Source organism: Protopterus annectens, chromosome 1.part1, assembly GCF_019279795.1.
Source record: "Protopterus annectens isolate FY-2018-M chromosome 1.part1, PAN1.0, whole genome shotgun sequence".
Lineage (NCBI taxonomy): Eukaryota > Metazoa > Chordata > Ceratodontiformes > Protopteridae > Protopterus > Protopterus annectens.
Genome location: NC_056726.1, coordinates 1,347,141,849 through 1,347,157,562, shown reverse-complemented (window position 1 = coordinate 1,347,157,562; position 15,714 = coordinate 1,347,141,849). Strand labels below are relative to the sequence as shown.

The window sequence follows — 15,714 nt, the reverse complement described above, 5'->3', positions numbered from 1 at the left end:
TTATTTCTGAAATGATAATTTAAAAGTATTCTTTTAGTAGTTAAATTGACTAGATATAGTACAAATTCAAAGGATTAATAACAATCAAGTGGTAATGCAATTAAATGTACTTTGCAAGAAGCTTGGAATACAGAAATGCTTAAATATGTTTCTCAATGTTGTATAATATCTATTCAAATTTCTGGCTCTAGTAAGTGCATGGTCAGAAATTCATAAATGCCATGTAATAATAAACAAAGTGTTGTGTTTTTCCTTCTTTGTATTTACCTTTCTTTGCTTTACAGCTAACAAGTACGTTGTCAGTGTACAAACTGCAGACATTCCAGGAAGTGGGACAGATGCTGACGTTTTCATCAACATTTTTGGAGAAAATGGGGATACAGGTAAACACTGATTTGTTTGTATAATTGCTTTCTGACCTTAACTCTAGATGTTTTTCTAAAACTTATGTTTCTCAAGCTCTCATTGGCACTGATACCTGCACACAAAATCATAACCTTTATTGATAACATTTTTTATATCGGTTGAAGTACTGCTGTATATTTACTTCTGGTTTCACTTCAGAATCTCGAACTACTGAAATATCAAACTTCAGTAGCTCAAGAATGAAGTGTCGAAACTGCACTTGCGTGAAAGTGCAGAATGCCGAATGTGGAAATGCCAAATGCGGAAGTGTCAAATCCACGGTTGTAGAGGCATGTACGTGACGTGGGATTCCCTGTGTTCGTATGTGGATGTAGCTGGAGATTCAGGTAAGTAATGTTTTATTAGGGGTTTTGGGTAGGGATTTTAGTGTGTGTAAGTGTGTTTGGAGTTTTGAGGTGTGGGTTAGGTAGGTAGCAAAATTGTGGGTGTGTAAGTTTTGAGAGTGGTGGTATTTGTATGTATGTGATGTGTGTTTGTGCAAAGGGAGTGTAGAATGTGTAGTGGTGGGTTTTGTGTGTTTGTGTTTTTAGTGTGACTTCGGAGTTAGTATATATAACTAGCGAGGGTGTGGGGGGCACAGCCCCCCCAGCTGGGAAATATAAGCAAGGCTTGCCCCCTTTCTTATATGTAGGGTCCGCGAGTGTGTTTGTTTTGTTGTGTCTGTGTGTGTTGTCTTGGTTTGTAGTGTAGGGAGGAAGGTGTATGTGTGCTTGTTTGTGTGTGGGGTGTGTATGTGGGCAGTCGCGATTTTGAATTTCACGCTTTTGGGGTTTCGGGTTTTGAAGTTTTCGGCTTTACAATCAAGATACTGAATTTTGGTATTTCAGTATTTCGGGATTGTAAAGTGAAACCTTGCTGCTAGATTGGGTTATCATAAAACTAGAGAACTATATCATGACAGGAGTATCATGCACAACTTCTGACTTAGGAGTTTCTCTAAACATGCAACTTGTCGTCATTTCTGCATAATGTAATAGTAACTATTGAAATGTGGAAGAACTGTGTTAATAAGATCATAAGCTGAATAACAACTTCCTAACAAGGAATGCTTGCACTTGTTTTGTAGAGTGCAATTACAATTAAATCTGGTCATATAAATTTAGTCTTCAAGACCCTCCTGCTGCTAGTCACCTGACTCAGCAACAGTGTTTACCTCCTTCATGCTTCTGAAAACTCCTTACCTATAGGATCCTATCATTCAGTCATAAGGCTGGTGCCAGACACCTCTCAACCTCTTAGAGCAAGAAATCTGGACAAAGACATAAATAAAAGTGGGACAAAGGCCCAAAAATAGGGACACTTTTTAAATATTGCGCTTACAAACTTAGAAAGTTGATAGAATAACAGGTTTTGCATTAGCATGAATTTTCTGTTTTCTCATCTAAACATAAATAGGAATGAAAGAAAAGGAAAGGAAATGCATGAATGTTTTAAATGCTGCATATCATTGCTGGAGCCTTCCTGTGTCCTGACAGAGTGCTCTTCAAACTATCTGGAGATATACAGAGCTGAGTATATTTTTCTGGCACTTCAAGAGTTGTGTACTGGTAATTGTTGTTTGACTAATTTTATATCATTGATGGCTGACTTCAGAATTGTGCACTGTTATTTTTGCTTCAGTGTATAGTTTTTCAGATCTCTGCTGAAGGTGTTGGTTTTCCTATACCCACACTCCCTATTCCTGTGTTGTTGTTTAAATTTGGAGGTTTTTGCAGCTGCCCGTCCCCACTGTAGATTTGATCTGGGACACTCCCCCAGTCCCACCTCATTCTACCTAATAGTCTCCTTCTGCATTGTTTTTAGTCATTTTTAATTTAATTGCATTTTTTAAACTGTTTGGTCTAACATTGCTACATACTCAAGTGTCCTAGCTTGCACTGTATTTAAATTGTTTTGATTGTGGTTTTAGCTACTTTTCTGTATATATATATAAAAAAAAAAATACCTTTCCTGTAACTAGTGTAGTCCAGATTCAGATTTGCTGTATCTAGCACTGTATGTAAGCTTCTGAGCCCCCCGCCCAAGCTTTCTGTGTTGGAGGGAAGCCTTCTAGCTTATCAGTGGGAGTGGTAAGCACTAGGTAACCTATCTACCACATAAGGAGTGGTTCTGGCCCAGAAATTGTAGTTATTGTCCGTTTGGGCAGTTTTTCCATCTCTCTCAACTTTCTGATTTAAAAGCCCACATTTGCACTTGCTTCCCCCCTTTCCTGTAACTAGTTTAGTCCAGATACAGATTCTTACTTTTAGCACTTGAATTTGCTTATTCGTGATCAGCACTTGTTCAGAACTTGTAAGCACTAAATAACCTACTAATTACTACAGCACTCAACCTTCCTCATTACCTAGAGGAAAACAGTTTTGGTACTTACTTTCCTCACTTGCTTAGAGAAAAACAGCTCTTGTACTCACTTTCCTCACTTATCTAGAGGAAATACTTTTTTATTCAGGCATGTCCAAGGGTCAGCTCCCAGTTTTCTCTCCTGTCTATCTGATGAATCTGGGCATCTTGGGGCAATGTAGAAATTGCCTCATGTACACAGACAACCCTCTTCTCCTACCACCCAACACTACAACCTGTGAGAGATGTACTTATCTAGCCAAACTGGAGGTAAAGCTCTCTCCAATCAAGACTGAACTTGACAGTCAAGAAGAGAAGGTAAACACTTGCACCACACCACACTCATCACATAGTCTCACTAAATCTACACCACCAAAATCCACACATAGAAATACAAAAACATTCGTAGAGGCTCTCAATAATAATCTGCTCAAGCAACAGAGACCTCCAAAGCAGAAATGCAAGCAACCTCCACTCCCCAACACAACCCAAATGACACATAGCCCACAGACTCAGTATGCCACTCAACCACAGCCAATAAGGCAAAACAACGTACCCAACACACTAGTCATAGGCGACACTATAGTCAGGCACACTGATGTCCCACTCACCAGGCTAAGCAAGGAGAAAGTTACTGTCAGCTGCCTGTCGGGCGCCAGGATCCGCCACATAACCCATGCACTCAGGTCACTCCACAACAAGTACAAATATGGCTCTGTCATTGTCCATATTGGTGTGAAGGACCTGAGACGTACCTCCCTGGACTACATGAAAAGAGACATGGAAGAGCTCTCCGATCTTGTAGCCCAGGCAGGTATGACCCTAGCTCTGAGTAGCATTATGCCATCACCCAGAATGATGCCGCAGTACAAGGACAAAATGATTGACTTCAACAATTGGCTAAGCTTCTGGTGCCATTCTAAAGTGATCCAGTATCTGTCTGCCTGGGATGACATGGTCGACAGACCATGATGCTTTGCCAGAGATGGCCTGCACCTGTCACCCCTGGGATTCTGGATACTGGCTAAGGTTCTTGCCGCCCCTATAGTGCCTTTTTTAGGCAAGGTTCAAATGACAAATTCACCACCGTAACAGGAACAGGCAAACAAAAACTGAGGGTGATGCTACTTAATGCCAGAAGTCTAAATCTCAAAAGGCACTCACTCGAGGCACTCCTTAAAATGGAGAACATTGATATCTGTGCAGTGACTGAGACCTGGTTCAAGGCTCCAGAGAGCACCCCTGCACTACCAGGCTATAACTCATACCATACTTTTCGACCATGTAACCTGGACCGGAACACCAAAGGCAGAGGTGTATCCATATTCATTAAGGATATCCACACCTCCAGGCTAGTTGCTCAGCATAATGCAGCCGAGGTTAACCAAGTGCAACTAACTCTGGGCAAAACTGCAATCCAAATTATAGCTTGCTACAGATCACCCACCATGCCCCAGGATTTCCACTCCTTTTTTCTTGATGTACTGGAAAATATTAGGGTTCAACCAAACACCCTAATAATAGGCGATTTCAACTACCCCACCATTAACTGGGAAAACTACTCATGTACCAACTCCTTCACTCAACGCTTTCAGGAATTCATAAACTCCAATGCCCTGGATCAACTTATCTACACTCCCACCAGGGGCAACAATATCCTAGATCTAGTCATTACCAATATGAGTGACCAGTGTTCCACACCTGACATCAATGCCTCATTGGTCCGATCCGACCATAAGCTAATTACCCTAGACATCCACATCCTGCCTCCACCCCCCATTAAGGAAACCATAATAAAAAATTTCTCCAAAGCCAACTTCATGCTTCTTAAGACAAAAGTGGTGAACTTCATGACACCCATGCAGACGGACAATACAGTTACGACTACTGAATCCTACACAACTGCACTTTATAAGCACTTACATGAGTGCATGGATCGTGCTATCCCAAACAGAACCAAGATGCTATCCTCCAAAAAAAGAAAGCCAATCTGGTGGTCCCCTGCCATAAACAAACTGTACAACAGAAGGAAGAAACTCTTGCAAAAGAGAGTAAAATCCCATGAGTGTAGGAGCTCCCTGGTCAGCCACAGTAAGAAGCTGCGATCCCTAATAAAATCCTCCAAAGCTAGTTACGAAAACAAAATCGCCACTGATTCTAAAGACAACCACAAAGCATTCTATAGCTGTGTCTAGAATCTGAATGGCAACACTCAGATCTCCTCTGAGTTACAGCACAATGGCACTAAATATACAGACCCAACTGATATTGCCAACATCCTGGCAGATAGGTTCAGTGCTAACTTTACTCTCCTTTCACCCCCTAAAGACCACATCTCTATACTGGAAGAATGCAAAGTTCCTGTAATAACGGCTGCACAGTTAAAGAACACACTCTCCAAAGCCAAGAACACAGCATCCATGGGACCAGACAACATCCCAGGCTGCATTCTACACGAACTACAGAACGAACTGGCACCCCACCTAAGTACCATGTTCAGTCATAGCCTCACCTCAGGCATTGTGCCTGCTGAATGGCACACAGCAACGGTTATCCCACTCCACAAGGGGGGAGCCACCACGGACCCCAGGAACTACCACCCCATTAGCCTGATGAGCTGGGTCTGCAAGGCCATGGAACGTATCATCATGGAACTTATAAACAAAGACATTGGTAATCTCCAAACTCTGGATCCCACCCAGTTTGGGTTTGTAAAAGGCAGATAATGTCTCCTAAACCTGATAGACTTCTTTGAAGCAGTCACCAAAGCCGTAGACAAGGGTAAGGTGGTTCACACAGCCTATCTAGATCTTGCCAAGGCTTTTGACACCATCCCCCACTCTGGAATTATAGATAAACTCACTAAACTAGGTATAAATCCCTATGTCACAAGACGGGTTGCCAACTGGCTCACTGACAGAACCCACACTGTGAAAGTCGCAGACTCCAAATCCGACTTCAGACCAGTGACAAGTGGAGTAGCACAGGGTTCAGTCCTGGGTCCTCTCCTGTTTGGTATCTACTTCTCTGAAGTACAGGCTAACACAGAAGGTCTTTGGCTAATGAAGTTCACAGATGACTGCAAACTAGGAGCCATAATCGAAACTCCTAATGATGTGGACATCCTACAAAAGGGCCTCACTGAGACAGATGCCTGGTGTCAAAGCCATGGCCTCAAGCTCAATGCCAAAAAGTGCATTGTCATCCCCTTTGGTAAAAACTCTGTACCCATGAACTACAACATAGGCGGTAGTATACTTAACACTGAAAGTGTGATAAGAGACCTTGGGACACAGATGGACAGTAGTCTCTCCTTTGAAAATCACATCGCCACAGTAGTCAGGAAATCCTTCTACATGGCACACCTCATCACAAAAGGTTTCTCATCCAGAAAAAGAGGTCATTGTTCCCCTACTCATCACTCATTAGACCCATTATAGAGTACAATGCCCCTTTTGGTATGTACCTCACAAGACATCTCCAACAACTGGAAAGGCTGCAGAAATACCTCACAAAGAGGATTACCAGCCTCAAACAGATGCCCTACGCTGACCATCTCAAAAAACTCCAGCTTTACTCCGTCGCATATCGCCTACTCAGAGGTGATCTCTGCCTAACATACAAAGCTATGTCAAACCCAGAGCTGTTGGACATGCTCCACTTAAAGAAATCCCAATCCCTCCGAGCTACACGCTCTAGGGACCTAAACCTTGTCACCACAATAAACAGAACATATCGGAGGGATACATTCCTGTCCCAGAGACTTCCCATACTCTGGAATAAACTACCTATCTATATCAAACAAAGCTCCTCATTAGCACTCTTCAAGAAAAATCTTGATGATTGGATGGGAAATAGGAAATTCACCCCAGGGATCACCTCTGTGACTCTGCTCGACAGTGGCACAGGAAAATAATTTTCTTGGGTGGCAAAAGCCAGGGTACCTTTTTGGCTGGGCTTGTATAGGCCCCAGGGCCGATAGCCTAGTACCTACCTATGAACCTATGAACCTGTGTATAACATCTTGTATCTACTGTTCTAACTGGTGAAAAATGTAATCAAAGTTCGCTTCAGACAAGTAGCTGACAATCTGTGAAAAAAGCAGACATTAAAATGCAGATAGTAAAAAGATGTGTGTTGATATCCTGTGTATTGACAGTCTGTTCTTCTGTGCTGATGTAATTAAACCTTTGCCCTTCACAGGAGGGATAAATAGTTTACTTTTTTACTATGCTAAAGAAAAATAACTAAGACTAAATTAATAAAATGCATTCTGCAAAAGAAAACGCTGCAATAGTTCCTGCGGGACACTACTAAAGAATTGAAATATATAATTTACCTCTCAACAGTCCAGATTTTCACAGAATGTCCAGAGTTTTGCCTCATATTTTTGGTCTCTTCCTCATAAAATCTGTGCTTTACTGGCAAATCTGGGATTATCTGAAGAGTGAAGTCACTAACTAATGACATACATTTGAGTTTCAGACTTCAAATCCTTCAGAAAACGTATGTTAACACAAACCCTGTTATTCTAGCAAATTACTAATTTTATAAGAGCAATATTTAAAATCATTCTCCATATTTGGGCCACCCATTTTGTCAGGCTTTGTCCAGATTTCTTCCACTAAGAGGTTGAGACTTATGTATATAAATATTTGAGATTGGTCTTTATTCTGTCTTTTCTTTGCTTGAATAACATTGATGAGACATCTTTGAAGAGGTCTCTACTCTGCAGTTGTGTATTTTTAATATTTGTCTTTTAACCTGGAGTAGTTAAAGCCAGAAACTCTACTTCAGATTCTTCTTTACAAACTTTATACAATATAACTTAATGTTATTTTATTTTGTCATTCTTCTGCATATTAAAATTGTAACAGCACTGTTTGACTTATTGTTTAAAGTTTAGTTGTTTAGTTCTAACCTCTTGTTGCTGGTCTTTTTTATTATACAGGGATTATACAATAATAATCTGAGAGGAAGATTATCATTGTAGGTTTTACAGGCTATAGCTCCCATCACCACTTAGCTCTAGGCTAAGGACTACCAGGGTTTTTACTAGCCTAGCAGTGGAACCCAACCTAGTTTTGCCCCAGAGTTCCCTGGACACCTATGTGGTGGAGAATGTTAGTAAAGAGGTAGCTAAGGGTTATGTGCGAGTGTGTGTGTGTGTGTGTGTGTGTGTGTGTGTGTGTGTGTGTGTGTGTGTGTGTGTGTGTGTGTGTGTGTGGGGGTACATTTGTTGGGGATTAATTTACTTACTGTCGACCTCTGTCCATCACAGACATGGGAGCCAGGCTGGGGTGAATTTGTGATTTCCCATCCAATAATCAAGGTTTCTTTTGAACATACTCAGTTATGAATTGTGCTTCACATTGCTGGGGCACTTATTCCATAGCATGGGGATCCTTTGAGACACACATCCGTCCCTACAGCAGGTTCTTTTTATGCTGCATACAAAGTTCAGGTCCTTGGATCTAGTGTTTCTCTTATTGTTTGTCCTGTGGATGTGCAACAGATCTATCAGAGGTGGATCTCAGGGCAATTTAGATACTAGGTTTAGATCCACTCAGTAATCTGTAGGAGACAGTACAGAGATTGGACCTTAAGGTGATCTGTGTAAGACAAGGTATTCATATAATGGATTCTCCTGGTGTGCATCTTTTGAGGGAGTTCCAGTTGTTGCAAATGCCTGGGTAGGTACATGCCAAAGGGGACATTGTACTCCATGATGAGTCTGATAAGGTCTGAGTAGAGTGGTAGTATTACTTTCCTGGACATTGATGCCATACCCTTGCTTATGATTTGGGCAACATAGAATGAGTTTCTTACTATCTTGGCCATATGTTGGTCGAATGCCAGATTACTGTCTCATATGTCCCCAGATCCCAAACTGTCGTGTCAACCCTTATGAGTGTTTTATTGATGAAGTAATTAGCTTGGGTGGACACTTTCCCAAAGGGAATTATAACATATTTATTTGCATTGAGTTTTAATCCATGACTTTCACACCAGTCATTTGTTTGTGTTAGACCCTCTTGTAGATTGTTGGTGTCATGGGGGGAATCTATGAAAGCTCACAATTTACAGTCACCTGGGAACTTGGTGAGCCAGAGGATTTTGTCATTAACCTTGATTTCAGAGAAGTACATGCCAAACAGGATCTGGCCCAACACAAAGCCCTTAGGGTTCTCCACTGATGACCGATCTCTTGGTGGAGGAGGTCGCACTGATCCTGACTTCTTGGGTCCTATCCATGAGATAGCTGACAATCCAGTGAGTTATGTAGGAATTTATACTTAGTTCTGAAAGTTTGTCAACAATACTTGAGTGGGATATCGTATCAAATGCCTTGGCTAGGTCAAGCTAGGTGGTATGCACCATTTTCCCTTCATCTTTAGCCTTGGTGGCCCTCTCAAAGAAGTCTACCAGGTTAAGTAGGCAAAACTTGCCTTAATAAAGCCAAATTGAGATGGGTCCAGTGTCTGAAGGTTGCCAGTGTCCTTGCTGTTCATTTTCATGATAATTCATTCATGACTTTGTATGTTAGATTTGTCAGACTGGCTGGTCTGCAGTTCCCAAAGTCTGTAGATGGCCAACCTTATTACAAGAGATGACCGTTGCTGCCCTTCATTCACCTGACAAGGAACAGGTTTTGAGTCTGTAGTTAAAGAGTACCTGAAATTTTCCTGCTAGGTCATGTTTTAGGCTATTTAGGAGGCAACCTGGGGATATTGTCAGGACACATTGAAACAGTGTTTTGGCCTTAGTAAGCATCTCGAGAACCTGATCCCTGTTGATAGCTGAGATATGCTAGAAGAGATTTCACAAGGCATAGCAGGGGAGGAGTGCAGGTGAAGTTAGAGCTAAATTTATCGGACAGTAGATTTTCTTTATCACCCTGTTTTTTTAATTTCTCCAAGTCTTTTGGGCTTCTAATACCATGATGGAAATGAACCCCATTCCTATGTCAGAGTACGAAATTAGTATTGTTTCAATCTTTAATATCAGCCAGAAGTGCTCTTTGCAGCACCCGCAATGTGCCCAGTAATGACTCCTTCTGCAAGTCATACAGAGCTACATGTATTAGTAACATACCTAAGTACAATTGTAAATTATTTTTATAAGACCCATTGCTCCTAATACTATTGGAACAGTCTGGGTATCCTTTTTCCACATTGCCCTCATTTCTGCCAGCAAATCTTGGTATTTTATGACTTTGTGTCTTTCTATACGTAAGACACTGTAGTCATTAGGTGCAGCAATTTCAGTGATCAATGCTACTTTTATCTTCTTTTCATGGACTACTATATCTGTTTTTTCTCGCATATATTTACTGAACTATTGGTAATGGGTGAGCCCATGTGATATAAACTTCATCATTTTCTATAATGCTTTGTGGCTCACTTTTCAGTTACTTCAATAATATAGTGTTTGCACAATCCCCAAAGCAACAATCTTTCTACCTCATTATGTCTGTCAGTATACAGTCCTTCTGTCATTAGAATATCATAACCAGCAACAAGATGTGCAACTGTTTCAAAGCCTGTTTTTCAAAACCTGCATTTGTCTGTTTCTCCCACATGTTCAATGGACTTTGTAATCCAACATGTATATAGTCCACATTCTTGGGGCACCAATATTAACCTTTTGTCTTTTGGTTTAAATTCACCTTTCCTTAACCATTCCTGAGTTTGATCCAGATCAACATAAGTTTTTCCAATAATTTTCTATACTTGCAACTATATTTATACATTTTCCACATTTAGGTTTATAGGTTCATAGGTAGGTACTAGGTTATGGGCCCTGGGGCCTATAGAAGCCTAGCCAAAAAGGTTCCATGGCTTTCACCACCCAAGAAAATTATTTTCCTGTGCCCCTGTCAAGCAGTGCCGCAGAAGTGATCCCTGGGGTGACTTTTCTATTTCCCATACAGTCATCAAGATTTTTCTTATAGAGGGCCAATGAGGAGCTACCACTTATGTGGTAGTTCATGGGTACCGAGTTTTTCCCAAAGGGGATGACAGTGGACTTCTTGGCATTGAGCTTGAGGCCATGACTTTGACACCAAGCATCTCTCTCTGTGAGGCCCTTTTGTAGAATGTCTACATCATTAGGTGATTCTTTTATGGCTGCCAGTTTGCAGTCATCTGCAAACTTTGTTAGTCAAAGACCTTCTGTGTTGGCCTGCACTTCAGAGAAGTAGATGCCAAACAGGAGAGGACCCAGGATCAAACACTGTGGTACTCCACTCGTCACTGGTCTGAAGGTGGACTTGGAGTCGGCTACTTTTACTTTGTGGGTTCTGTCAGTAAGCCAGTTGGCCACCCATCTTGTGACATAGGGATTTATGCCAAGTTTAATGAGTTTATCTATAATTCCAGAGTCGGGGATGGTATCGAAAGCCTTGACGAGGTCAAGATAGGCTAGGTGCACTACCTTGCCCTCGTCTATGGCTCTAGTGACTGCTTCAAAGAAGCCAATCAGGTTTAGTAGGCATGCTCTACCTTTTACAAACCGGGGTCCAGGGTTTGGAGGTTACCTATGTCTTTGTTTTTAAGCTCTAAGATGATATGTTCCATAGGCTTGCAGACCAGGCTCATCAGGCTAATGGGGTGGTAGTTTCCAGGGTCCTTGGTGGCACCCCCTTTGTGGAGTGGGATAACCGTTGCTGTGCACCATTCAGTAGGCACATAGCCTGAGGTGACATTTGTTGCATTCTCATATGGTCCCTCACCTTAAATTCTTTATTTTGTTTTTTGGCACATTGATTTGCTGCCTGATTTTTATCTTTATTTATTTATTTAACATTTGTTTACCAGGAAAGTCTGACTTGGAACAAAGCCAATTTTCAGTAGAGGCCAGGGGAGAAATGCTCTGGACATATGTCTTTGTAACATGAGAGGAAACCGGAGTACTTGGAGGAATGCAGGGAGGCCATGCAGACTCCACACAGAAGGCACCTCAGCCAAGAATCGAACCAGAGAACCTCTTGCTGTGAGTTGACAATGCTACCGCTGTACCATTGCACTATCCAGGGATTGTCAGTCTGACCTGATACTGATATGCTTCTGCTAAAGTAAGCAGGGAAGTCATCTTACACTTATTCTCCTCATGTTTTAAAATTTTCACTACACCCAGGTCTTGTGAGATCAGCAGATATGTATGCAGTCCTACGATTGCAGATCTATACATGTAATTGATTTTGAGAAGGCCCATACCTCTTCAGAATGGGGAATATATAGTCTTGGTATGCACTGATTTTTATAAATCATTTGATGAGTATGAAGCATGCTTCTTGTTTTCCTGTCCAACCAATCCAACACCTTTTGGGGCCAGTCTTGCAAAATATACCTTATTAAGTTTTATTTGCATTTGTTCATGTTTTATTGCTGATCCTTCATCAATTCCCAAATATTTATACATTCCATCTTGCTCAAGTTCTTTTATACCACATTCCTGTTCCAGACTGATGTTTTCTTGGCACCACAGCTTTCCTGCTTTAAAAGTTGCTTTTGCACAGTTATCAAGACCAAATGACATTTTTATACCATGTGGTCAGTGAGGGTTGCACCATTTACCACCAGTTCTGCACACTGTTGAGTATTTCCTTCAAGATTCCTGCCATAGTTGAAGAAGACATTGTGATTGTCTTTAGGCTGGGAGTCTATCCTGATCTTGTAATTGGTCTTGCTGAACTTTATTTGATCTCTTAGTTTAGTTGCATCATAGAGCTCTTGTTTCTATGAGAGTCGATCTTTTTGATTTTTGACCATGACTTTTTTCTTCAGTTATATAGCCTTAGCCTGTCAAGGTAAGGATTCCACCAGTGGGGCTTGTTTTTGGTGTTAAATCTAGGCTTACTTCTGGTATGTACGGCAGCCTCACTGCAGTCATTTATATGTTTGTACAGGGTTTTTGTAAATAATTCTGGATAGGTGACTGTGCTCTCATGGTTTGGGGAAGCCATGACTTCTGACAAACGATCACTTAGTAGGAAGTACTTTGCTTTAGAATAGTTCCTAACTGTTACAGATTTAGTTGAGTTCTCCAGGTTGAATTTTATTTTGAGGACAACAGCTTTGTGGTCCAACTTCATCAATGAGGATTTGACATAGGAGGGGCAACACTTTCCCATGTTGGTGAGTACTATGTCCAATATGTTTGATCCTACAGATGGAAAGTGCACTATCTAGTCCAGGGTATTTGTACTGATGAAGTCCAGAAAATGCTGTACCTGTGAGTTAGAGGCAGCATACTTTTCCCAGACTCTAGAGGATTATTTAAAGTCTCCCATGAATGGGGTATTTGGTTGGATAGTTAGTGCTCTAGCATAGTCATAGAGGGTGCCCAGTAGCTGGCTAGTACATGGTAGTGAACCATATATATCGAAACATGGATGTGGATGAACTCCAGGGCATCATCCTGTTTAACCAATCCAGAGCTGTATTTACTGTTAACTGTGGAAGATACTGTAGCTTTCCACTGATGGAGTACTTTCTGCTGCTTTAAACCAAATCTCAGTAACAGCAAAGATGCCTACATTCTCCAGAGTAAGGAGAGCTTGTAGGATATGAAGTTTCTTCTTTGGGCTTCTAGCTTTGAGCAGTAACACCTTAAGGTTGCTTTGAGTTATTTTTTTTTTCAATTTTGGTAGTTCTGCCTTTTTGACATTGCCTAAAAATGCTGTAAGGGGATGGACAAAAATGTTAGCCAATATCCAAAATCCCAGGCAGGACAGATGCAGACCATCCTTGGCAAATTAAAGTGGTTTGTTAACCACATCTTCCCATGCTGATAGATACTGGATTCCCCTGGAGTGACACCAGAAACCTATCCAGTTATTAAAATCAATAATTTTCTTTTCTTTTTAATGTTTATTTGGTTTTAAAACAGTAGATAAACAGCTCAATTATCTTCTTCTTCTTCTTCTTCTTCTTTCAGCTTTTTCCAGTTAGGGGTCGCTACAGCGGATCAGCTTGTCCGCACATGATTAGTAGTGGAGTTTCACGGTGTCGAGTTGCCAGCCTGGTGCCCATCCTTCCACAGAAGGCACGCACAAGCACGCACTCACGCCTAGGGACAATTTAGAGTGTCCATTCCACCTACAGCATGTCTTTGGGATGTGGGAGGAAACCAGAGCACCCGGAGGAAACTCACGTGACCACAGGGACGACATGCAGACTCCGCACAGAAGGCACCGCAGCCAAGGTTTGAACCGGAGAACCTCTTGCTGTGAGGCGGCAATGCTAACCGCTGCACCAAACAAACAAATAAGTATTTGCATAGGGCCACAGCTGATCAATTCATCAAAGTTATACATATCAACAACAATTAATACTTTTCAAGCAAACTTTAAGCCAAGATTTACTGTATATGAATGTGTAAAATTAGACATTTTTGTCTTTATAGTATGCAATTAACTACTGCAAACAATTTTTGCCATACTAATAAATTCAGCACTAGAGGGGGTAACTTTACTATTCCAATTTTTTTTTTTCAATTTTTAGTATTTACTTTTCTGGCTGTTCTATGGGTAAAGGGCACTAGAAGACAGTCTAGTTTTTGGAATTATCTCAGGAATTGGAGCGAGCATTAAATACAACTAAAGATTTAGAAATATTACATCTATCTGACCATAGAGCTTGAATAAAGTTATTAATTTCTTTCCAAAAAGGGGAGATGACTTCACATTCATATACCATATGTGTTGCTATTATTTCAGAATCACATCTCCAGCATTATAATTTCGTTAGGAGTCACAAAAGCTCTGTGTAAGAATTTCCAAGTGAAAATGTTCCAATATAATAAAGACATGGTTTAATCTGTAGATTTTAGTATTATTTTCTTGCATTCTTAAGTCTTCATTATTAATTTTTGAGGAACAGTTCCAAAAGGAATTGTCTAAATATGTGAAATCTAACTTAAGAATTTTATACATGTGTGACAAATATGATTTATTTCTCATTACATTATTACTGATATTTATTAAGAATTCCAATAATTTGAGAAACAATTTCTTATCTAGGTTAAAAATCATATTTACCTCTGTGTTCACAAAGTCTCTAAGTATTTGTAAAATTAGCCAATTCAAAAAATCTTGATTATATTTGGGCCTTAAATTTTCAACAGTATATATATATATATATATATATATATATATATATATATATATATATATATATATATATATATGGTACTCCTTTAGAAGGTCAAACGGCTGAAATCCTGAAATTTATATGGCTGAAGCCATATGCTCGAATTTCAGAAGCTTGACCTTCTGAAAGGGAACTAAAAAAAACCCAACAAAACACAAAACAATGTTCTGCAGGGGGGAAAGCCCCTCTGCACCTCGCACATCCCCCGCTACTTATTTATTCTAACTCTGAGATCGCACTACAGTGCAGAAAGGGAAATCTCCCAGTCTGCGCTGTATGCCAATCCCCATTCAGAAGGACGGACTTCTGAAATTTTGAGCATATGGTCTCGACCATATGCATTTCGAGATTTCAGCTGTTCGACCTTCTAAAGGGAAACCACACACACACACACATATATATATATATATATATATATATATATATATACACTGTATATATATTTATATATATATATATATATGTATATATATATATATATATATATATATATATAAAATATATATCAGTAATCAATCATTTTCTGTTCATAATGTGGTATCATTCTTGGTGAAGCTATAATGCTGCTCAATGAAAGGCACATACCTGTCTGCGACAAATATTCAGAGAGATCTAAAATGTCTCTTTTCATATAGTTTAGTGAGGTACACCTCAAGTCATTTACATCCACATGAACTATGATACAATCATATTCTATGAATATGTTTCATAGAATGGAACACTGAAAATGGGCTATTTTAGACACAGTGGACTTTCCCGGTAAACAAATGCAATAAATAAATAAATGAATAAA

General features: G+C 40.3%; 1 protein-coding gene across 3 annotated transcripts in view; it reads left to right on the top strand.

The window, feature by feature from the left end:
* The window catches only part of LOXHD1 (lipoxygenase homology PLAT domains 1), a 2,432,812-nt gene that overhangs the window by 626,591 nt on the left and 1,790,507 nt on the right, over positions 1-15,714 (top strand). For all 3 annotated transcript variants that reach the window (XM_044082024.1, XM_044082018.1, XM_044082011.1), the window contains one exon: positions 285-383. In XM_044082024.1, coding sequence (XP_043937959.1) covers positions 285-383 — 99 coding nt within the window. The remainder of the gene's footprint in view (positions 1-284; positions 384-15,714) is intronic.